Source organism: Puntigrus tetrazona, chromosome 8, assembly GCF_018831695.1.
Source record: "Puntigrus tetrazona isolate hp1 chromosome 8, ASM1883169v1, whole genome shotgun sequence".
In the NCBI taxonomy this organism is placed as follows: Eukaryota; Metazoa; Chordata; class Actinopteri; order Cypriniformes; family Cyprinidae; genus Puntigrus; species Puntigrus tetrazona.
The window spans coordinates 12,454,318-12,479,570 of NC_056706.1; the positions used below are offsets into that span (position 1 = coordinate 12,454,318).

A 25,253-nucleotide genomic window follows, 5' to 3' on the forward strand; every position below is an offset into this window, starting at 1 on the left:
TGGTTTTTGGATATTTCAGCTAAGGTGACTTTTGTTAGGCTTGATTCTGTTGATGATGCTCATTAATTACTATTAAACTAAGCTTGCTTTTGTAATGGATAAAGGAGATAATAATTTAATAAATAATGTAAAATAATAATAGTAAAAAAATAAAAATCTGATGATTTTATCTTATTCTTAATGTTTTACTACGTAGCGTCCTTTAATTTGGAGTATCTGGGGGAGTGGCTTTATTGCATTTGAGATGCACATTGCTTGAAGCTGATTGGACAATTTTTTTTGAGCTCTTGTTTTCTTTAATTTTATAATATCACGTTATGTAGTTATTGTCAGCGCACACACATAAAATAGACCATTTCCGAAGACTATACAAAGCAAGTGAATGCGCTTTAGACCGTCATATCAAATTCTTATAGCGCACGTTTCACGTTTAAGCAGTGTTATATGCTTGAACTGTTTAGTATATCTATAGATTTTATTTAAGGCAAGCCGTGATGATTTGAGAAGGCCAAATTGATCAACCATACTTTATGATCAGCTCCCTGTCTGCATGAGAAATCGGCGTTTGGAGCCCAATTAGGCAATGCACTAGCTGCTTGTTTGGGAGTTGTTGAACAAATAAGGTCAAGATAAACGCATATTATAAGAATATGAAAGTGTTTCCTTACCTTGCATGTACGTCAGCCTGTTATTTGACTCCCAAGCCCAAAATATGAACCGTTAATAACCCATACTAGGAGCACTTTAAGGCAATAAACCAATGATTGTATGTGTCGCCTACAAGGCGGGTCTGTAGACAGCAGGGGGCGCCCTATATCGTAACCTACGTTTCCAAAGATAGACTTCCTATATATATATATATATATATATATATATATATATATATATATATATATATATATATATATATATATATATATATATATATATGCATATTATTTACACTTCATATTCTAATATGTCGCATTCAATAAAATATACCAAGTAGGATTTTTTCTACATAAATCCCTGTATCATGCTGTTATGCTGTCAACAATTTGTTTACTAGAAAGTTTAGTATATTAATGCACATATTAGTAGTATAGTAGTAAAAACAGTACAATTTTATGCTTATTAAAGTCTTTCTATATATATAAAAAGCAAGGGATCTGTATTTGCACTGACGATAATTGGAAAGAGATTTTAGCATTTACTAGACAAACAAATCCACTTTACTACAGTACTGGACAACTGCATTTGTTAAAATCTATGTTGCCTTGATTTTTCAACAGTTTGGTTGTACATTTTTTGTGAAAAGTAAAAAAAAAAAAAAAAAAAAAGAAGAAGTTATAAAATCCCTTTGACACTACTATGACATGTTTCGTTTTCCTTTCACCACCACTTTTTTTTGTTATTTCTCAACCCATATGTTTTTTTGCCTTTTATCACATGTGACATATAGATATTAAAGTCGCCAGACAGGAACCCACCAACAGAAGGTTATCTTGGTATACAGTACACTGTAGACACTAATGGCTGTTCTGATGATCTGACTGCAGAGACAGGGGCGGCTCTAAGGGGACTTCCGCTCTCATCTGAAAGCAGCACGAACATACAGCAGTGTGTCACGCTGAAAACAGGGCGAGAGAATGAAAATAGAAAAGAAAAAAAAGTGTGGTTGTCCATTTCCTGTCAAAACCTTTTGTCTGCTGATGTTGAGAGCAAGAACTAGGAAGAGAAACTCAATGCTCGCTGTTCGGTCTAGTCACCGGTAGTTCAGTGGAGATCTCTCGTTCTCTTCCAGGGTCTCTTTCTATTCGACTTTCATTTTTTTTAACGGTTTGTTCCATGAGTATATGAGGCCATGAAGCGAGCATCGAAGGGGAAAGGTCAGGAGAATGTGGGCAGCTCTCTGCTCAGTCCACAGGAGAACGAGAGGCTGGAGGATCTGCTGGGCAGGAGGTGCGTGGTAAGTGAGTTCAAGGGCCTTCGCTACAAGCCTAAAGCAAGCCTGCGTTTTGCAGAGGGAAGATGGGTAAAATCTTCATGAAACTAATTAACATCTGTGAAACTTGACTGGATGAAAATTTTAAGAAAAAAAAAAGATATTTTACTGTAGTATTGTGAAAGGAACAACTGACCATAAAGTTTTACTTCTCTTTTTGAGAAGCTGTCTTTTATTGATCTCATTTTTCCAGTGTTTTTTTCCCCATCACATTTTCACTTTGACCAATTTTAAATGGAAAAAGGGTTCGCGACACTAAAGTGATTTTACTGCATATGGTGAAAAATTGTCGATTTAACAACAGTACAATGTTAAAAAGCACATTAAACGTAAAACAGTGAAACAGTTTATCAAAATAAGCATTATTTAGATGATTTGAAGTTATGTTTCTCTAAATTTTAAATATCAGTATAATATTTTCATAAGTCCCGGCGTAAAGCGATACATATTATTTTTTCTTCATTTTAAATACAAATAGTATTTTCTTAAAATTTTCTGCATTTATAATATCGAAATATATTTGATCTATATTTTACCAATATTTACCTATATATAAAATTCATACTTCATTGCACTGTTTTAAATTAAGTTGGCTATCTATCCATCCATCCATCCATCCATCCCTCTATCCATTAATAAAGTAATCACAGTCACGCAGCTCAAACTGCACATCAAAGAAATGAGTCGGTAAACCAGCTAATGTAAAAATGCTTCTCACTTCTGTAGCGGGTTCTTTATTTCTGCTTCCAGTCAATCTATTATGACACATTCAGGACCAGATCCTGTTGTTGCTGACTGTCATCTTTACATTAACATTTGCATTGATGTAGCAGAATCATTAATCTGAAGTTATACACTACAAGCACGTGCTGATTATGAAGCTGTATTTCTTGCACCGCAAAATGAAGTTGTACATGCTCATCAAAACTGTTCTATTTTATGGAAAGTAACCCTGATTGAACTTATTCCACGTGGTAGCTTTTCTCTAACGCACCAAGACCTCTGCTGCACACCCCGGCAGTGCTGTAACTGCCATTTTGTGGGTAATTTTGGTGCTGCTTGAACGCACAGTAAAAGCTTTTGTTATTAAAGGAAGAGAAGGTGTGAAATTAGCCTTCACTGCAGCTTGAACTGTGATCACCAAGGGGGGTTTGAAAGGGAAGTTGCTTTAAGACATTTCCTGCCGCAGAACGAGGTTTGTAAACAGCTACCGTATATCTGCCATCTTATGTTTTGGACACAGAGTGTGATTAGTGCGTACACTGGTGCACATAAATCACATGCAGTCATGCATGTGAGAGAAACAGGCCTTTGTGAAAGCATGAGACTAATTGTGGTCTTTTTTTCTGGTTTGGTCTGCAGTCTCTATCCTCAGGGGTCGTGCAGTTACTCATGGCCCTTCCGAGTGAGCCCAACCGCTGGACACCACAGCAGTCCGGAGTAGTTTGTTTCGTCAAAGACAGCACTCTGCGCTCCTTTTTCATCCGTCTATATGACATCAAGGTTCTCAACACAAATTAAAAACTCAAAAATAAAATGAAACACGCACAAATTTTCACAATCGAGCAGTTCCTCAAACTAGTGTTTGTCTGGCCGAAAACTGAGATGATCTCTGACATGTTTCTTCCAGGCAGGGAAGATGGTTTGGGAACAGGAAATATATAACCAACTGATGTACCAAAGGACCAGGCCTTTTTTTCATACTTTCCCTGGAGACGTGAGTATTTAGATGTTGTATTTACAGGATTTACAAGATAGCAACCTTGTGAGTCATTTGCTCGCTGTCATCTTTACAGTTGATTTTAAGATTTTCACACAGAATGATATAGCAGTAATGCATTTTTTTTGTGTTGGGGAAGTTTTTATTTCTCTTTCCTGTAAGGTTAATGCAGCGCATCAATAGGACTTCCTCATATCACTGTCTACAGCAATACAGTCTGCTGCATATATTAGGGCAAAACAAGCTACAGTTACTCACAGTATTTGCATAATACTATAATATAAACTATAAGGCCGATTGAACTATCTAATGTAGAAAACAGAAATACAGTCACAAAGGTTAAATAGGAATGATGTACTGTTTATTATCTGATCGTTAACCATGTTTTCTTTAGCTACCTTACTTTAATGAGGTAACTTTATAATAAAAACAAAAGCTCAACTTTGCATCTCTCCTCAGGACTGTCAAGTGGGGCTGAACTTTGCAGATGTAGGAGAGGCTGAAAATTTCTTTTCTGTAGTGGAAGACAAGATCAGCCAGAGAAATAGTCGTTTTGGTATTCATTTATTTAGTTTGAATACAAGCTTACTTCATAAATCTGGTTACGGAGACAGTTACTTAAAATGACTGCTTTATGTTTTCCTTTAATCATATAAAGAGAAACAACAGAAAAAGGGACACGAATCTAGAGGTAACAAATGAGATTTCTCAGATCACCGAATTATTTCATTTGATTTCTTTTTTTTTTAAAGTGAAGGTTATTTTAACAAATTGCAAATCAAATATACATTTCTTTTCTGTTGTTAGATCATGGAGCTTTGCCACCACTTCCTCGACCAAATGGTAAGTTTTTTTGGTTTTAAAAAGTATTCGACTAAGTATTTTAATAGATATTTCACTTTTTAATATAAACATATAATAATTAACCTTTCATTTGTATTAGAAAACAAGTCAATCAGATCTATTTCTTTCTATTTTTAATTCTTTATTTTAAAAACATTTAATTATTTTTATGATTATTATTTTAATTATTTAAAAAAAAACACTATGGTTGCCATGTGACCCAATAATAGGGCTAATATTCAACAACAGAACAAATATTCAAGTGCTTACGCTGCCTCTCATGCAAATTACAAGCGTAGAATGACCCGAAAACAATACAAATGATTGATTTAATATATATTATTATATCTTTAATAACAGGCTCCGGCATGCCCTCTTCTCCCATGCTTCCACTGGTACCAAGTATTATTCAGAACCAAATTATCCCTTCCAAATCAAAGAAAGACAAGAAAGAGAAAGAGAAAGACAAAAAAAACAAAAAGAAAGGATCCAAACTGTTGAAGGGAGATATTGGAGCACCCAGTGGATTCACGTGAGTGAATAACCAGACTCACTTTAACCAAGATAAATGGTTCTGAAGAGGGTTTTGGTTAGCTTACGTTTTTTTTGTGTCGTGATTTTAGGCATGTCGGCCACCTTGGCATGGGTTCCAACAGTTTGGACCCGGATCTGGTGAAACTTCTGTCCTGTGCTGGGATCAGTGAAGCGGATATGAATGACTCAGAAACCTCTCAGCTCATTTATGATGTCATTGAGCGTTCAGGTGGAATGGAGGCTGTTAAAAAGGAGGCGAACATGAAGGGTACGTTAAAATTTCTTACAATCTTGAGTTCACTCAAAAATTACATTTATTCTGTGAGAGCAAATGTCATAACTTTTTGCTGGAACTTTACTGCACTGCAAAATGGAGTTACTCCCCCAAAACATTTCATTCATGCATCGAAACCTAGTTATCCTGTCTGTGATTTGGCCACCATAAAGAGCCAAACTGGTCAAAATGTTTAGTTGTTTTTTCACAGAGTTCAGATGCAAAAGCCACTAAAACCACACAAAATAACACGCAGTATATGTTCATCAAGTACTTTCACTCCAAATGTGCTAAATGTCAGCCTCAAGCAACTGAGAAGTACCAGTACTTACATAGAAACCTATACAAAGTAGAGCTGGTAAGAAACGCTAATTATAGTCAATGGTACATAGGAAAAAAAGTATATAAAGACTTGTATTTATACAGTACATTTATTTCTTGTATTACATGTAAAGTGAAATCTTGCTTGTCCAATTACTGTACGTTTCATATTTCTTATGCCACCACAAATGCACAAAAATAAGAGATATATAATAGAATATACATGTGTATACCAGTTTTTCATAATTGAATAGATCGTTTTGAATGCTTACATTATGAAAAATGATTGAGAAGTTGTAAAGAGTTTGACAGTTTAAGTGACTCATCAGTTTTGATCAATAAGCCTTATGCAAATAGTTATTGTGCAAACCGCTGACTATTGTACTTACTGCAGACATGTGCCAAAGCTTTTGCGATTTGTTCAAATCAATAAGAAATTCCAATCTGATATGAACAAGAAGCTAACTGTTGAGTGATCTGAACCTATTGTTTCGAAAAATAAAAAAGAATTAAGCCAAAACAATTGAAAAACAAATTACGTTTTAAACCCGTTTATCTTCTGAACACAAATTAAAATATTTTTTATGACATTTGACAGCTTTCCGACACTCTATAGAGAGCAACACAGTTCACACACGTTCAACAGACACGGTCAAGGCCCAGTTGTGATAATCTTGTGAAGTCGAAAAAAAGTGAGACAGAAGAGAAGTAATTGTTTCATTATTTTTGTTGTTGTTGCACACAAACGTTTTCTTTTAGCTTCATAAAATTAAGATTAAACCACTGCTGTCAGTTTGATTATTTGACCTATGTCTGTTTTTCTGGGTCTTGAACGTGGTAGTTCAGCGCAGGGTCAGAACGCATTCAGAGTGCATCATAAATATCTTAATTTGTGTTCTGAAGATTAACAAAGGAAGGTTTTAGAGGTTTGTAATGACATGAGTAGTAGAGGCTCAGTAATTAATAAAAGACTTGTCATTTGTGAGTGAACTATCCCTCTAAAAAGAATTTATTTTTGTTTAGAGTCTGCTCTCCCTCCTGTTCCCGGTGGACATCGTGGTTCTCTTCCCCAAGTTCCCCAATCTGGGTACTCTTCAGCGCCACCTCCACTACCTCAAGGTCGAATGGGGCCTCTACCGCCTGTCCCAGGTCAGTCCTCTGGTCCACTTGCTCATCGAGGTTCCCTTCCACCAACACCTGCAAGAGCAGCCGCTGCACCTCCCACCCCTGAAGGCCGCGGCGTGTCTCTGTCAACCCGATCGGCATCATTAGGCCCCCTGCCACCAGTTCCTGCCGGGGGCCGTACTGGACCCTTGCCTCAACCTCCAGTATCCCAGAGCGCAAACTTACCTCCCCCACCTGGAGGTCGGAGCGGAGGTTTACCCCCACCACCACTTCCAGGAGAACGCAGGGAGTCTTTAGCCCCCGTTCCAGGAAAGAGACCTGGATCACAAATGAATGAAAGACGAGGTAGTTTTCTGCCGCCCCAACCTGCTGGGGCAACTCCACCACCACTACCACCGGGTGTGAGGAACGCACCCTTACCCCCACCTCCGAGAGACAATAGTGTATGTTTCCCACCTCCGCCTCAATCCGATATGCCATTACCTCCTCCCCCATCTGATTTCTTCCCTCCTCCACCTTGTGACTCATTTCTTCCTCCTCCACCTGAAGACTTTACTGATTCTTTGCCTCCACGTCGTTCTTTTGAATCCAACTTTCCTCCCCGAGGCAATTCCTCAGGCTTTGCCCCTCCACCTCCTCCAGTCTCATCCAAACCCAGTGCAGGCGGTCCGCCTCCACCACCTCCTCCTCCCCCTCCCGCTGCTCCTCCTCCAGTGCACTTTGGAAGCAACCCCTCATCTCCAAGTGGTCCGCCACCTCCAGCATCCAGCGGTGGGGAAGGGGGTAGAGGAGCATTACTTGCCCAGATACAAACAGGCATGAAACTCAAAAAGGTGAGTATCTAAAGACACGTTTCTATTCCACAAAAATATCAAGCAGCACAACACTGATAATAATAAAACATTTCTCTAGACTAGAGTAGTGCATGCTGAAAGTATTGCTGATTTGACTGTATTTTTGATCTTGTGGACGGGACCATAAATATTATATTATCTTGAAAAGATGAGCACACCCACAAGAGCCAATCACAAATAAGTTCCATTATGTTAATTATGCTCATTTTTATTAATATTTTGCTTAAATCGTAACACTCTATACAAGCTATATACAGTAATGCCTTTTGCCCAGGTGGCCACCAACCCAGAACCACCTACACCTACCGTGGATACAGAAGAGGGTATAGTTGGAGCTCTCATGATGGTGATGCAGAAGAGGAGTAAAGTCATCCATTCATCTGGTAACCACTCAATTACTAGTGTTTTGTCAGTTATTATAGCAATTATGAAAGGAAAGAAGACCTTTATATTATTATATACACTAACACATTTTGTAGTTAATTCTCACACAATACGTTGGTCTGCTGAACCCTGCATACTTGGTAGCCTTTTAACTTATCTGCCGTATCTACCCTATCTTGTAGAAGAGGACGATGAATTTGATGATGATGAGGACGACGATGAAGAGTGGGATTAATACTGGTGTAATTGAAATACTTTCAATACATGCATCAGGGCAGTTGTACATGTTTTGGAAGTCAAACAACACTGATCCCAAGCATTTTCTCTGATGATGCACTGATAAAGTCAGAAAAATGCTGATAAATGGCTGATATTAAAATACCATTATTCCTAAACAAATTAAATCAGTTTTATTATAAAAAAGGGATATTCATTTTGAGATTTGCATTTAAGAGTTATTTAAATTATAATAATATTTTTTGTACCTTATGCTAAAGGTAATTAAAAGGTAATCTAATGTACAAAAGTAAAATATTGTATCAAACGTATCATGCATAGCTTGTCTTACTCCTCTTAAGGGTTCTCAGTTTCTGAGTGTTTCAGATGATGTAGATATCTCTAACATTATATAATGTGAATGAGTACTGAATGTATTTACAATATGTAAATGAAGTAAAATGTGAATTGAAAAGTGAATCACAAATGATTCCTCGTTGATTTATTTTTTTCCGTACAAGACAACATCTAAGAGCAAGACAGAGTAATGTAATTTACAACCAGACTATTCTACCGTTTAAATAAAAAGGACACAAATGTTGTGAAATATTTCCAGTGTTAGATATCATCTGAGTGAACAGTGAATATGACGTTTGTATTCACTTGAATAGTGATTGCTCAACCAGACACAAAGCACGAAATGCACAGCATAAAAGTGCTATTTCCTAAACAGTGTCAGTCATTTTGAATGCATTTAAATAAATATGACAACATATCTAATTTCTCAATCATGCAAAAAATGCCCTCCACCCTTATTCGGTATCCTCAAAGACCATCCCATAAAAAAATATACAACTTCAAATAAATATATATTACAAATGGTGAGAAACAGCCACAGTCCCACAGACATGAAGGCAAGTGAGTTCTTGCAAATGTTTGGTGCCGTTATTAACCTAGTTATTAGAATCCATACATATATTACTATTACACATACATACATAAATTACTTTGACAATTTCATAATCCAGGTGGAACATTAGAAATTGCACTAGCCCAATGACTGTTGATTTAACAAAGGGGCTTTCTGATGACAAGATAGTGGAAGCCTTTTTAAAGCGTATGAGGTGAGATCCTCTCTAAAAAAGTGCTTTATGGTTTATTGGTTGCTTTTTTAATGTTGATTATTGTCAGTATGTAATTACTGAATCCTGAAGGTCATTTACAGATTAATTTTGTGAGGTTAGTAAAAGATTACACCTGTTTATAATACTGAAATGCAGTCGAATCACTGTGGCGGATGGAAACGTTAAGTCCTAAATCAACATCGGCTACAATCCCAGTACAACACACGAATGGTTCAGTGAATGAACAACGAATGTATGATTACATACAGTGATCCCAAAAAGGACTTGGACATTTTAATTTTAGGGTAATCGTTCTTAAATCCGATAGCAAAATATTAACACGTCACGTGTGCAAATTCAAATTATTGATCAATTAAAAAAAATATTTCCAACTATTTGGAGCCACTGGTCATAAATGTATTAATTCAGTAAACTGTAAAAATGCATTTATTTTTAAGTGTTCAAACAAATAGGATAATTAAACAGTTTTTAACTGTCCAAAAGTGTCCAAAATAACCGTTCAAGAACGGAATCTCATGCAGGTAGTTAAATAAATACATTTTATTTTAGGTCTCATTTTAAGTGCATTTTGAACAGTATAAAAATGTCCAAATGATACAAAATTGTCCAAATACTTTTTGGTGCCACTGCTCAAGAACTAACCTATGCAAGTCCACAAACCGCTCGGAGTGAGGCGACAGGCGGGTAACTCTTATCTTGTGCCCCTCACTCCCCACTAGCCTTCAGTGCTTCTGTGTGCCTACGATTTGCACGTTTGGGCAGCTCAGCCTGTGTGTTCCCGCCAGCCGTCAGCTGCTCCCAGTAGGACTGGCAGTACTGCTGAATCAGACGCATTTCAGGCTCCAGCAGGAGCCCTGGGGTCAGAGCTGCAGGGTCCTGTTGATGGTTTCTGTGATGGCTCCTCGATGCCTCTTCCTCCTCATCGGGGGTGGTGAGGGCTACAGCGATGTCCCGGTCCAGGATGCGCAAGAAAACACGAGCCAGCGTGTGTTTGAAGTTATTTTCTGTGGCCAGGCAATGGTAGAGGCCTGAATCTGCTTTGGTGAGCGTTTTCAGAAGAACCCCCTGAGGAGTCTTAAGAACCTCTCCCTCTCGATTCAGCTGCCAACAAAGAGATGTGTTAACGTTTTTGAAAGATGGTCAAGAAACATTTATTATGTGGTTGGTCTAAAAAAGTAAAAAATGCAAAAAAATCGCACCACTTTTCGTCTTCCCTCCTTCTGGTAAAGCCATTTAATAGTGGCCTGAGGAGAGCGTGGTACACACTCCAAAAATGTGCTGCTACCCTCTACACCGAACTGAACCTTCTCCTGCAGTCTCCTCTCCACTAAATACAGAAAATATTACAGTCATATGCTATGTTCTATTACACAAAAACATCAGACTGACCTCATTACTATCCTAAAGACTATTCCTTGTTTTTGTTACCTTTAGCATTGTAGCCCCGGCACTGACGCAAAGGGTCACCATGTTTAACATCCTGCCTTCTGCTCCTCCTATATGAAATAATACAAGATATAACCAAACTTGACGTGATTTTACTGTACTCACACGAGCATTTTAAGACGGTTTAAGAACCTTCTCATCTTAATTTAGCTGAATCAGGAGATGGTTTTAAATAATTCAGGTTCTCTGACCTTTTGGTGGCTTGTGTAAAGGCAGAGCAGTTATCTCCATCCCAGGCGCAGTAGGGGTCTCTGGCCAGACAGCAGTCTGAACAGGCCTTTCCATAGACTCCACAACGGTGCAAGGACATCTGGGTAAGACCTGCTTCTGAAGATGCATACAGTTGTTGCTGTAGAAAAACAAAAATGTTGCTGGATGAAATCATAAGTGAACGATTTCTTTAACATCTTTAACAATTACACTCTTAAAAGGTGTACAAATGTGTTTTATTACATCTTACCCTTTTTGCTGATATGTACATTGTTTTGACAGGAGCAGGTGTCTATGAATAGGCAAAATAGAAAAGCATATATTTCATTACACACAGAGCATATAGATACTTAAATGTCTTTTTTTTTTTTTTTTTTTAGCTAACATTAAAATACTGAGGTCTGAAACAAAATATCTAAAAAATAATATACCCTGAAAACTTCCACTTCCTCTAAAGTGAGCTCTTCCAGTGTTGTGGGATCCTTGGGAAGAACTATAACTTTTTGGACTGTACCACGGTCTGAGGGACGACAGACAAGTGATTCACTGTTAACACAATATGTTTACCAAAACCAGAAGGTCTAGTTATGACATTTAAATAAATAGATAAGTAAACTGAGGTTTAAAAAAAAATGATTAAAAAGAAATATTCATGGATGAGTTGTTCAGAACAAGATCTATAACACTCATTTAGAGCAGAAAGGGATTTTTTTTTCATGCCAACTTTGATAACCTACACCACTTTAGACATTCTATAAGTAACTTTGTAACTAATCCTCATTAAATTATCAACTACATGTCTAGCAGCTCTGAGTAGACTGTTAGGGTTGATTTAGGGTTAGCAGAATAAGTTGCAAGGTTTCCCATGTTGTATGTTATGGACTCATTCTAATTGACATGTAGTTACCAATTTACCTACTGTTAGTCGAGTATTGAAACAAAGTGCTACCTAACAGATTCACTGAACTAATTTCAGCATTCAGACGACGGCAGACTCACCTGTTCCCAGGAAGAGAACCGAGTATCGGCCATCCACAGCATCCACTTGATCCACTGCAATAGTAGTGAAGCGATAGTCTACACCAGAGCGCACCACCAGAGGGCGCTTGTGAATAGGATACACGGGGTGGTACATGAGAGGATGAGCACGGACGAAGTTAACCGCTTCATCTGAGAACTCTTTTGTCGTCTTAATTCCTGGGGTGAATGTGCCTCCAGGACACTGATATCGAATACGGAGGGAAAGTCAGTCAGACAAATATACATCCTTCTGAGTTTGCTTGTCTTTACAATAAAACACATGTAGCCATACAAAACATCACAGATCGAGATAATAAGAAACACAAGCTTATGCAATAACCAATACAGCGAGTGAAATGTTGAAATTTTCATAAAGCTAAAGAGAGCAATCGACTGAAACTCACTGTTCCCGGCCGAGGATAGGGAATCTTCCCTGTGTATGTAGTCCACTGATAGTTGTGTCCGTGTTTATGGGCGAAAGGGCCATTAAAGACATTTCGGATGTCAGGCATTGAGTAGACACACACGGCTGAGCCTTTAAACACAGAGCTGTGAGACAAAAACAAGACAGATGAGTAAAATGTAGCAGATCCAGAAACGCTAAATCATTTTCAAAGTGAAATTAAATCAAGCAAAGAAGAATATCAAAAGACAGAAATGACTAAATTGACATTATCTGAAGGAAATATGTACCCTGAAGTTGAGAAGACGCCATACACCACAGGGTTTCGTTCATCCTGGGTGGGCTGGATAAACACGTCCCCTGGAGAGTGTTTGAGTAATGAGATATTAAGTATGCATTACTGATAATACAGTATTTGGTATATCTGAAATCTATGAAATAAACTTGGAAAGGAAACAACGCTCACTCAGTTCATCAAAGAAGGTTTCCACCCCATCATCGCCCATCACAGAGCACACCAGCCTGGCTTTCAGAAAAGTCGTCCATTTGTTCACAAGTGACTTCTGTCCGCCCTCATCATTCTGTGATCAAACGAAAACAACTTTTTTTATTGACTGACTGAACTGTGGACTGCTTCCTGTGCACCTGCAGTTTGTGGCTCTGACGCTCACCAGACACACGCGGCCCACCCTGGCCAGCACACTTGGACTCGCTCCTGCCCCTGAGTCCAGACTCTTCTCGCGGAAGAAGAAATAGAGCTTGTCATCATTCTTCTCGGCGCTGTCAGGAATCTGTTTCATGTGAACAAATACAGGTTCTAGGAAATAAACAGAGTGTGCATGTAATTCCCATCCAAATATTTAATGGAAAATAAAACAGCTGAGCAAATATTTATTGACAGGCTAATTCAAATGACATCTTCCAATCCAAATATGAACGACCAAGCTATTTACCATTCAGCCACCTAGAGTCATACTGCTCTGATCTCACGGCTGGCCGGCTGCCCATGGTCCTGAAGATGCCTGGATCGGTGCTCATGAAGTCCACCGGCACTCCAGCGTACAGGTTTCCATCTGGATGGAGCAGAAGTGAGGACAAGAAAAATATTTTAATAAGTACAAATAAAACCTATTTTTTTCAGATGAATTGTGAAATGTATGAACTATGTTGTAGTGATATATACATTTATACATATATATATATATATATATATATATATATATATATATATATATATACACACATTAAAAAGACGATATTGACCTTTTGGAATTTCTGGAATTTTATTTTATACTCTATTATTTTGTGATTCTGTTTTGATATGCTCTGTTCTGCTTTTTATGACATGTTATGATTATGTTATGGTTCTGTATATGTTTCAGTTGACTTGTGTTATTTTCTATTGTTTTGGATTGGCTAGTAATGTGTTTAGCAAATGATCAATTGCCTCCAAATGAATCTTCATGAATCTTTTCTTACTAATCAGGGCTGCAACGTTCTCCTGGTTTGGATCGTAAGAGCATTTTCCCTTTCCAGAGTCCACATATCCAGGAACCAGTCTGAAGAGATAGTCCTGTGGAAATCAGAGCAGGGAAAGCATTAGTTGGGTTAAAACTGGTTGTGTCTACATACAAGTAGAAACAGTGTGTGCGTGCTTTCTGTACCTCAGCTCTCCAGCCTCTGTTGATGAAGGTGCAGATGGGCTTATAAGCTCCTGTACCACAGGTGTACAGGTGAGTCCTGTTCCACGGCTCGATCAGACGCACAAAGTTAGCACACTCTCCCTGAAAACACATACACACCCAAACAAACCACTGTTACAACTGATTAATACAGTATACATGAGAACAAGAGTCTCAAATCTTATTTAGCGAATCATTTAGTACTAATTAGAGCGGTTCAATGACGAGAACTGATGTAAACTCACATGCCTGCCTTTCCCAGTCATCTGACACTCTCCCTTTCTCTGAGCTGGGGCCGGCCAGTGGATCTACAGACATAAAACACCCACTGCATTACGAGAAGAATTCACCGACCCATCAGTTCTTTTGTGATCAGCATTTGGCTGACAATTGTTGTTTTCTTGTGAATGGAATTGATTCATTTGAATCATCGCTTACAATGAGAGGCTCTTTGTTGATGTTTTGCATGTCCAGAGAGACCAGATATTCGCGGCTGCCCAGGTACAAGCGCCCCTGGTCTGGGTCAACGTGCAAGATCCGGTAGTCGCTAGTGTTGAAGGAGAAGCTGAATGGCCTTGCTGTTCGGGTGTCCATAAGTTCTGATGACAAAAGAGAAGCGTGAGAAACTAAATAAAAAAACACATAAATAATAACAAAACTATCACGTATATACATTATATTTTAACATTTTAATTAATCACAGTTATTAACATTATCCTTCTGAAATCATTCTACTATGACGACAGGGCTTGATGAATATTTCTTATTATTGTTATCACAGTTAAAAATCACAGTGTGCTTCTTAGTACCTCTGTGAAAACGGTCATACATTTTTTTTGTACATTCAGGAACAAGACACTCAAAAGTACAAAATTGAATATAATAATAAAATAAGATAATTTTTTTAATAATATAAATAAAAATGTATTTGCTTTTGATCAATTTAATGTCCCTGCTTAAAGTACCTAAAAAGGTACATAAGACAGAAAAGGTGGGGAAGACCGATCAATCTAATTGTAAAATAGTGTTTCGTCTATAGAGGGTGCTCTCAACTTTCTTCTCATGGATATGCTTTCTAACTAAACCCACAAACTCTCAGTTACGGACTGAAACATAGTTCTGTGGGAATTTCCTTTTTCATCTGAAATCATTAAAATAAAAATCTTGTAGTAGCGGTGTTCTGGGCCGCCCTTCCTCAGCGAGCTCTTCTTCAAGGTGGAAGGAAGAGTCGAGAAGCGGCTCGAGTTGACGGCTCTTGGGAGCAAACTGCACTTAACACAGTTCCAGAAACATTTCCTGAGTGCTGGAAAATATAAAAACACTTCCACATGTGGGCCAAGTATTCGGTCTCGAAAGGCAAAGATTAAAATGAAGAAATTCAGCGGAGTTAAAATGAAGCATTTATTCAGACATTCTTGCAGACTGTCACAGAACTTCAAAAGAACACCAGGCCCTGATGCAAGAATTGCAGTTAATGTTGTGTGAATGTTTAACAGCGTAGACTTGTGTCGGCTATGAATTATGATCAGATGATTTCAGGTCTGAGAGAGAGATGTCAGAACCTAATAACAGACAGGAAAGATTTTAAAGGAATACTTTACAGAAATAGTGTCAATGCTGTCGTTAATTCCTCACTCGGGATTCTTTGATAAATGTAAAGTTCACAGCATTTATTTGATATCAAAATATTTTGTCATTTTGTTCGTTTAGAAAATGTAATACTTTCTTACTGAAAAAAGTGTTAATTTGTTTCAGAAAAGAAAGTAATGGGATGTAGTTGAAACACTAACATGAGAACTTTCTTTTAAAGGAAGTCTTGTGTCTCAGTATAATTTAGTCATGTTCTCTCCCTAAACTCTACTCATTTGATCTCAAACACATTTTCAAAAAGAGCTGTTCTTTTATATTGTTTCCCCCTGTTCCGGATCAGTATGACACATTCAATCCCGTGATCTCCTTTGAGGATGAAGTCCTGAAACTCTTTCATAAGCTACATTCATAGATGACTAATTATACGCTAATCTTTCCTTCCACATCTGATCCTCTGGACTAGATTCATCCACATCACGTATCCTGAATTTCTTGTCATACTGAACTATTACAAAATACACTCCTGTTCAAACGTTTAGAATTAATAAAATTGACAATAAAGGCTTTTACAATGTTACGCAAGATTAGGAAAAAATACCCCACACAGTTCCCACTAAAATGTTAGTTAACAAACTGTTCAAATATGATAATAACAAATGTTTTTGAGCACAATATGGAAATCACAAAACTGGAGCAATTGCTTTAAAAAAATCAGGTTTGCCATTACGGGGATAAACCACATTTTTAAATACACTACAATTGTTGTTTTAAATAGCTGTTTACAATATTACTATTTTTACTGTATTTTTAAATAAATTCAGTCTTGGTGAATGCAAGAAACTACACATCACAACTGGTATATGAAATACTATTATTGTTAAGAGATTTGTTTTTCCAAATATAAAAGCAGGCTTAGGCCAGGTCAGCCAATGTAACACTTTCTTTGTGTTTTATCAAGCTGAAATGAATTTAAGAGTGGGTTAAAGAGCTTGCGTCATTTTCAGTGTGTCTGATGAGCTTTTAAGAGCTGAATATTTTAAGCGCTGCCCTACTGGGTGACAGGGTGAGCAATTCGAATGTAGCGTTACAAAAAGCGGAAAGTAGCCTTTTTCATTGCAAAATATGTACCAAAACCTGAAACTACAAGCGGAAGAAGAATATTTGTCAATGAGCTTTGTCATCCTTCCCTGGACGACCATCCGTATGGATGTTTACACACCCATGGAAAAGTTTAGGAATAGGACATAGGAAATGTGGGCATTTCAATGACGTTGTTAATATTCTAAAAGTATCTAATATGTTTAAATGTGTGTTTACAGGATGTTCTAGTGGGCGCTAAAATAACTGCTAATGATCGGATATCTGTTGGACGCGGAACTGGGTTGGGCAAAAGGGAAAGGGTTTGTGTACAATCCTGTTCCCCCTCTCTTCCCTTTACCGTCAGGAAAGAACACCGGACACAGCACCTCTGCCAAACCTGCAGTGGACCAAAGTGGAAGCAGCACAGGGTTCATTACAATCACGGGTGAAAGACGCTGGTTCAAAGGTGAGGTTAGTGACACAACATCCTGCAGGAAGTCTTTGTTGTGAAAAGAATTCAACAGGGACTTTAAAACAGGTATCAGTCTCAAATATAACAAAACATTCAAATTAAAAAAAGTAATTATTTAATTAAAGTAATAATTTGACTATATTTACCAGTGTGAATAATGCATTAATATTTATAGGATAATATAGCTGAACTTGATTATTTAATCATCATATTATAATCTGAATAAATTATTAAAATCATCTAGAGCCATATTGTTCAATATAGGGTAAGATTACACGCTGAACGCACTAGGGACATTGTAGCATATCACGTTCCTCTTTCGCTCTTTCTGCCAGTTTTTTGTAGTGTTCTCATAGTCTCCAGTTGGGTACACTTTCTAGAGTTACACAAAGACCTTCCCTCATCTGCAGGCGCCTCAGAAACAAAGACCATCCCGGTGGCAAACAATGAACAATCTATCTCAGATAACAGCAGAAAATAGAGAGGTCAATGAGACAAGTGGATTTTTCCGCCCAGCTATTCTTGATGTGAAGGAGAGGGTGGTGGTGAGGGTGAGAGGGGCTTTAATACTTTCCTGATGGGGGTAAAATACATTGCAATTGAGGAAAATGGGAGGGCAGGAGCGGACTGGATCAGAGCCAAAGAGTTTCGCTGGAATTATAGGGACGGGTGATGAAAGACAAGACAAAGCTAACAATAACTAGTTAGATCCAAATTACTGAGGGCGTATAATTCAGCCCAGTCATCTCTTCAATTAGGTTTTATCAGGGCACAAGCAGGAGGAATATGAGCCCGGGGCAATTGGAAATATGAAACAAGAGGTGATTGATATTGGGAACAGCTTTTCTTTCTCATGTATCCTGCTAACATCATTATAAATTTCCTTCAAGGCACTTTTAACCCATCTTGATTGGATTGTTTGTGAAAAACAGAGGGGTCAATTGAATTCTCTAAATCTCAAGCGCCACCGAGAATTGAGGCATCAAGCACTGTTTACTGTAAAATAGAAGAACCTCTACATATTGGTCATGAATCAATGAATGTTTTCTTATTGTCAGTCATTCATTGTCATCATCAAACCATTTCAAGAAAAAAAATAGGGATTTGCCAATGTTATGTAGTGTATGAAAATGGATTTATTATAACTTATGGGTTATCATAACTTTATGATAACAGCAGGAGATTTCAGGACATCTATTGGTTAATTGGACAATGTTCAAACGGGGTGTAATCTTTAAACAGGTCTTGACACATTGCTTTTGTTCTTTGTTTACACAAAGCAAAGGAAAATTATTCCTGAAATATCCTCGTCATAATTGGCAGATGACCTAAAAACGACTTCTAAATACAAAAAAAAATTGCACCAGAATATTGAAAGAAAGACCAACAAAGGTAGCTTTGACTGAAGTCAAGTCAGCTTTTTATGTAGGTCATAGTTATTGTACCATAGCAAAGAATGAGGCCCCACAGAAATAGCAAACTAAAATGGAGTGACTTGTGGAAAAGGCGTCTTTTGGAAAAAAATGTTTACATTTCGGCTGGTACAACAAACACAACCGAAATTGTGTTTATATTCTGGTGGGATGCTGTATTTTGATGTTTACCGCTGTTTTTAATCTCGGAGTACTTTCCAAACAATAATGTGCAGGGTTACAATCCGGTGTATGTGAGAGATGGGCCGCTCTATAATCTTTGGAGTAATTATGCGGGACCTCTCTCAACCTTTAACTTATTCAGATGAAACATTATATGAGAGGATTCCCCTTAAGTGATTCACACGTTTAATGCTTGTTTACATCAGGTATGTTAAGCAGCCCATATTTCAACCTTTTTAAAACCGTAATTAGAGGGCCTGTGTAACGTGTGGATACCTGTGTATGTATTAGTTGCACTAATGTGTTTATGAAGTGACTGCATGTATGTGTATGTGTTTGTCAAGAACAAGAACGACAGCTTGACAGCTGATAATGACTATAATTGTTCAAAATGACTTTGATTTAGATCTTGTATATGCTTTGAAGATGTACAATAATGATAGGAGGATGCTGGGAAAGAATCTGTGGGAATCTCCCTAAACTTCTCACAGCAAGAGTTTTGGGATTCTTGAGACAGCTATATCTGTGATTAGTTTATATAATAATAATAGAGTGATTATAAATACAAATTTACATAGTTTACATAATTTACATACAAAGTTACATATGACTTTTTCTTTATAAAAATGATGACGTATCACCTATCCTCGGATAGTAAATCAAAAAGCAGAAGGCTGAACTTGCAAAGAAGGCTTCAGAACATGTTTCGATTAATCCACAATTATGCCTTTGTACTTACACTATTATTTTTGTATTCATTTTGAATACATTATGCTGTGCACAAAACTGAGGAAAGTTTCCATTTAATGGGAATTTGTAGAGCCCTAGTGACTCCATATTGCATTATCTCATCTTAAAATCCAGGAAATGGCAAATATTACTGAGCTCTTGAATTTCTGAACAATAAACAATGCTCAAGATTCAAGGGTTCTCTGAAATATGCTCCACTGAGGACACCCACCCAGATCCAGCACTTTCCACACCTCAACCGTGCTGACAACATCCACCATTTGTTTTCAGCCAAGAACCACTTGGCACTGGAAAGGAAACTACGCAAACACGTTTATGTGTGTGTGTGTGTGTGTGTGTGTGTATACATAATTAGCTATAAAATTGCTCCCTACAAGCTACATCTGATAAGGCATTCCTACATTCAAATACATTCCCAACTAGTAACATGATTCATACATAAAAAAAATTGTTCTAAAAATACAAAAGGTGTATGGCAATTTGCATACTTAAGCACTATTATATGCCATTTTGTGGTATGAATAGCGTGAGCATTCACACTGAAAATCCCAACAAGATGTGCAATTTAAATACCTGGGTGATGCACTTATTTAACCAAGAAAACTAAGAGTGGAATGCTGGGTATCTATTGCGCTTAAGCTTTAATTACACAGCAAATGGGACAAGGCTGCTTATGGATGACAAACTAGCAATATGCATAGTGTATAGCATGTAATTTAGGACACAACTGAAATATTTTCTTCAAAAGGAAGGGTGTGGGTTATGGTTAGCATTCTGTATATAACTAGCTTTATATAACAACAGAGGTCTGGGATGTCCTCATATAGACTAAGTTTGTACATGTGTGTGTATGTACAAGCCTGTGGGTGTATGCAAAAGAGTAATAGAGGGCGTTTGATTATGCATAGACAGGTAATGAATAATGTTTGCTCTTACCTTTAAAAGCCAGGTGTACTCTGGGAGCGGAGCGATGTGTGCAGGCCACTTCAAACGCAAACAAAGCCAACAGCAACAGGAGGAGTCTCGTTTCCATTACTCTCATAGCTAGACCCATTCACAGGCAACCTATACAAACCCACACAAAAGAAAGAAAATAAAACAAGGTGGACATAGGGAGAAAAACACGAGAGAGGCTATATTTGTCACTGATTTCGGCAAAGGAAGAGGCTGAAATGACAAAGGAAGAACAGACGAGCGACAAGAGGAGGAAAAAATAAATGAGAGATGAAGAGGAGGAAAAGAGATGGAGACAGTTCGATTTAGACAGACAACAGAAGGAACAGAAAGCAAACATTACTACTGTACTCTACTACTCTGTTGTATATTTAGCCTTGAGTTTTAACAGCCAGACAAATCCCAGCCTGTCACACCTTCCTCTGTTCAACTCCATGCAAAGACAGAGGTTTCAGGCCTGCATTAGAGGGTCAGCCTTTATGCAACATGGTGTCAGTTTTATTTTAGGAAAAACAGGTGCCGTTAATCATCTTCATCCACCCGGTGCAACTGCACAGACTGATTTGAGTTAGCAGATTATGATAGCTAAGAGCTGTGCTTTGTGAGAATGGGGGAGGAACCCCAGGAGCGGCATAATAATCAACTAATACATTTTTTTTTAGAAATGTAACTTAAATGTACTTATATTGCTCTGACATTTTGCCTTTATTAAGTAAGGATAGCATAGAGCAGACCGGAAGTGTGGGAGAGAGATAGGAGAGGGATCAAGAAAAGTTCTCGAGCTGGTATTCAAACTCATGAAGCCCAAGCAACTTGGGTTATATGCTATCCACGCCATATGATATTGTGCTTTCCATAAAATATCAAAACAATTGTAATTCATAGGTTCATTTCCATTATTGTACGCATTCAATGTGCTTTAGAGTAACCGAGCAGAAAAAAATAGAACACAACAGAAAATAAAATTGACCCAAAAAACACTGCTTGTGATTTAGAGCTTATGGGGCCATGTGCCTGGGAAAAGCTGGAGGTGGCAAATCACTCCAAGCTGCAGCAAAGCCCCATCACGCTGCTCATTGTTATAACTTGGAAGATCTCGCTGGAGTCCAGGGCTGCGACTGCTGCCTCTTTTAGATCAGTTTCCATCAGGTACTGATCCCGGGCTCCTGTTTATGACATCATCAGCAGGCCAGTGATGTATGCGAGTGATGTCAGCACAGAAGGTACTTGCATACTTGGGATTTGTATGTCCCCACATTCTTTTCATTAGAGATCCATGGATAAATCTAGATTTTTTTATTACACGCTGCACATGTGTGCATGCCACAGCTTTGCTCTCGGCTGCTGGCGTGTTTTGCTTTAAGGCAAACGTTTTGACACTAGGCAACTCGCTTAATCCTTTTCCACAAACTCACGCGCGCGCACAAACACAAACACTGGTCCAGGCTCTGCCAGCTGTCACTGGTTCAAATTCACATTCAAAGTGCATCTAGGGGCTTGTCCAGGAATGTACTACATGTCCAAACTGCAAGATGACATAGAGAGAGCGAGAGAGAACTGCAGATTGCATAGAAAAGTTGGTAAATGAAAGCTGAGAGTAAAAAAAGGAACTGGAGATGGTTATCTCTCTGTATGTTCATGTAGATGTGTATCATGACTCTGTAGACATCAGATTGGGATCATAGCCACTGTGTTAGTGTAAGACAGCAGCAAAAAATTATTGGTCTGAAAGCTGCAAACGCACATCTTGTGAAGGACTATAAAACCAACAAATAATTGATATAATCTTTCACAGTTCAAAGCATCCTCACTTTTGAACCTGATTTCAAAAATCCTCTGATGTTTTACTGTGTTTCACTTGCTCTCGTTGAAACTCACACTCTGTGCAAGATCAGATCTGCCTTGTGCCTCCTCTCCTTCACATATTCAACAGCATCAGTCACTCAGGTGTTCTTACATGTTGGTTCTGGCACTGATTTGCGGGGAAAGAGTAGGAAGCACAGACTTTTATTCACACAGAGAGAGAGAGAGAGAGAGAGCACTGCTATACATCTAACCTGAGTGGATAGACAGACGGAGAGACAGAAGGACAGACAGACGGAGGGACAGATGGATAGATAGATATTTTATGTCCAATATTTGTAAACTGATAATTCACTATACATGTAATTTGCAAAATATATAAACAATTTGTAAGACAGACAAATAGATAGATAGAGCATTTACATGTCTACATCACTCAAGTTAACTGTTAAGTGGCATATTTGCAGTTTTAAGTCTTGAGTGGAAGTTCACAGGTGTAAACTGTTATACTTTCTTGTTAGCATGCATTATGTATCAGTCGTCCTCTGCCGGAATGGCCAGCGCATGAATTATGGATGTTCAAGCGCAATCTATGACGTCCATTAAATCCAACTCCAACGTGTCTGTTTTTCCCCTTTTTTGTGACTGACAAAATGTCAGGCTGCTGTATCTCTTTTTTTTTTTTTTTTTAAGTTCAAATAATTGTAGCAAATACATAAAAGGTTTAAAACAATCAAATATTTATAAAACATTTGCAAATTCTACATTAACGAATGTGATTTGAAGGATTTTGGTCCCTTTCTTTAAAACTGTTCATATACTGTATAATACTAATAGAATCAAGTTTAAGCTTGGATGTTACGTCGTATGAATGCAGTAGACATAAACAAAAACACTCAAGCCAGTTGCAATTTCGATTCATAAATTTGCCCTAACACACAAATGTTCTAAAATATAAACTATTCAAGCACGCACACATTTAAATAAGAAGATAAAAGAATCCTGACTGAAAACAAAGAACCATCTTTGGTGCAAAATATGCATAAAGGCTTAAATATTTCTCCTATAGATGCATCCTAAATTCAACATACTCAAACCCTTCAGCTCCATAGCAGGCATAATTATTTAACTATTTTTCCTTTACCTCCACGTAGTTCCTATGACAATAATAAAATCATTTTTTTAAATGTAGCATTGTAGTATGTTATAGGCTACCTGATAACGACATTTATTGTGTTACAAAGGGGGTAGCCTATAAAACAGTCAAATATTTATATAACACAAATTGCAGTGAGACGTTGGAGTGTCTGTAAAACGCAGGCTACCTGTAATATTACTGAAAAATGTACGCTGGTAATATTATTCGCAAATTTGCACAAAAGCAAAAAATAAATAAATAAAAATCCTCTAGATTTTTGATGACCCGTGAATTAACTTTCATCTACCTGTGGCCAACACACTTTTAAGACTTTAGGAAACAGTTGTATCTCTAAACTGAGAGAAGTGAATATATTCACCTGATTCGCTGGTCTTATGTTGTAGTCGGTCTGCTGCTCCGTGTTTTCGGTGTCTCGAGGCGCAGGTGAGATGTTATCGTTACATTCCTTACCGTCTCTGTGAGCGCAGCTCGTGCCTTGCTGAATTTCTGAAATCCGTCCAAACCCCTCTCATAAAAACATAAGAGCTTTTATAGCTCTAGCCTTTTGAATTTCTCACTTTTGGGGCGTGTCGGTCAGTCCAAAAAAAAAAACGGCGATAAAAGTTGCAGTTCGTTCACGTAATTCCTCGGGATACTTCTGAGCTCTTATCTAGACAGTCGAGGAGATAAAGGCGACAAAAGTCGAGATGTGTTTTGCGGGTTGCGTGACAGTATCTCCAGCGTTTGCCACTTTGAATACAAAACGGAAGACGTGTTCGTGTTCTCGTCACGTAAGCTCCACGCCGTTGAAAGTCTGCGCGGTGGCAGGTGTTTGGTTTATTCCGCCGGTGAAGTGTCACGGTCCAGCCCCCTCGGCACTGCTCCCGACGAATCGCCGTTAACCGTGAAGAGGTCAGAAAAATGCAACACATAATACCGGATAATGCCACATTAACTGTTGGGGCACGACTTTTTCCCTCAACAAGTTCCTAATTTGCCGCTTATCAATAGTTATTAACGTATTTGTTAAGTTTAGGTATTGGGTAAGATTGGGGATATTAGGGATTAGGGATAGAATAAGGCAAATATGTGCTTAATTATTACTAATAAATGACTAATATTATAGTTATATGCATGCCAATAAGCAACTAGTCAAGAGACCCTAAAATAAAGTGTTACCAAATTTACACATTACACATTTAATGCGGTTTTAACAGGATATGTACTATATTTAGTCACACTTGTTCTATATGGGCTAAACTGTCACAGTTATGTCAAATAAAACACAACTATTCGGATACACATACATATATTGGTCAAAGTCTCACAGTAGTCATGAATGGGGTAAGTGATATCACATATAATAATAAAAACACACAGCTGAACATTCAAAAGCAATCATCAAAAGAAAAAGAAAAAAAACCCCACATATCCTACAAATTATTATATATATTAAATATTACATAAGTTGAAACTACAACGTACAAAACCCTGTGTGTGCAGGGTTTTTATAATTGTAAAAATTGTAAAAATGTATAATTGTTTTTATAATAACTTTATTGGCCTGCCTTTTTGAAAGTTATCTTTTTAAATCCTGTATAAATAGCATTTAATTCATACCATTGTTCAAAATTCACCAAAGCGCCAGCAGTTCAGCACTGTTGACATGGTATGAAATCGATGTGGTCTATCCTGCCCGTCTGTCTCGCC

At 37.8% G+C, this 25,253-nt stretch overlaps 2 protein-coding genes across 3 annotated transcripts; one reads left to right on the forward strand and one right to left on the reverse strand.

Moving 5' to 3' along the window:
- Positions 1-1,552: 1,552 nt before the first annotated feature.
- Positions 1,553-8,735, forward strand: wasa (WASP actin nucleation promoting factor a). 2 transcript variants are annotated; one of them, XM_043246448.1, is made up of 11 exons: positions 1,553-1,948; positions 3,347-3,487; positions 3,615-3,701; positions 4,164-4,260; positions 4,363-4,395; positions 4,512-4,547; positions 4,908-5,079; positions 5,171-5,349; positions 6,700-7,634; positions 7,930-8,038; positions 8,222-8,735. In XM_043246448.1, exons 1-11 carry the CDS (start codon positions 1,844-1,846, stop codon positions 8,272-8,274), a joined length of 1,947 nt encoding a protein of 648 aa, XP_043102383.1. In that variant the 5' UTR covers positions 1,553-1,843; the 3' UTR covers positions 8,275-8,735. The 2 variants fall into 2 exon arrangements, with proteins under 2 accessions (XP_043102383.1, XP_043102384.1); XM_043246449.1 differs by having other exon boundaries at positions 1,553-1,941.
- On the reverse strand, positions 8,720-24,375 carry sema3ga (sema domain, immunoglobulin domain (Ig), short basic domain, secreted, (semaphorin) 3Ga). Its single transcript, XM_043246440.1, has 18 exons — positions 23,923-24,375; positions 20,585-20,713; positions 14,600-14,760; positions 14,407-14,469; positions 14,144-14,263; positions 13,959-14,052; positions 13,433-13,552; positions 13,151-13,296; positions 12,946-13,060; positions 12,770-12,839; positions 12,481-12,625; positions 12,056-12,278; positions 11,488-11,576; positions 11,307-11,348; positions 11,038-11,195; positions 10,829-10,896; positions 10,600-10,727; positions 8,720-10,501 (listed from the first exon to the last, which is right to left on the reverse strand). Exons 2-18 carry the CDS (start codon positions 20,700-20,702, stop codon positions 10,106-10,108), a joined length of 2,256 nt encoding a protein of 751 aa, XP_043102375.1. The 5' UTR covers positions 20,703-20,713; positions 23,923-24,375; the 3' UTR covers positions 8,720-10,105.
- Between the last annotated feature and the right edge of the window lie 878 nt (positions 24,376-25,253).

Excerpts from the sequence above, each read along its gene's own strand:
- wasa (XM_043246448.1), top strand. The coding sequence starts at position 1,844 with ATGAAGCGAGCATCGAAGGGGAAAGGTCAGGAGAATGTGGGCAGCTCT. Across the intron at positions 1,949-3,346 it reads TGCTGGGCAGGAGGTGCGTG|TCTCTATCCTCAGGGGTCGT; the intron begins GTAAGTGAGTTC and ends TTTGGTCTGCAG. Across the intron at positions 5,350-6,699 it reads AAAGGAGGCGAACATGAAGG|AGTCTGCTCTCCCTCCTGTT; the intron begins GTACGTTAAAAT and ends ATTTTTGTTTAG.
- sema3ga (XM_043246440.1), bottom strand. The coding sequence starts at position 20,702 with ATGGGTCTAGCTATGAGAGTAATGGAAACGAGACTCCTCCTGTTGCTG. Across the intron at positions 13,061-13,150 it reads GGGTGGGCCGCGTGTGTCTG|AATGATGAGGGCGGACAGAA; the intron begins GTGAGCGTCAGA and ends GTTTGATCACAG. Across the intron at positions 12,279-12,480 it reads CCTATCCTCGGCCGGGAACA|TGTCCTGGAGGCACATTCAC; the intron begins GTGAGTTTCAGT and ends ATTCGATATCAG.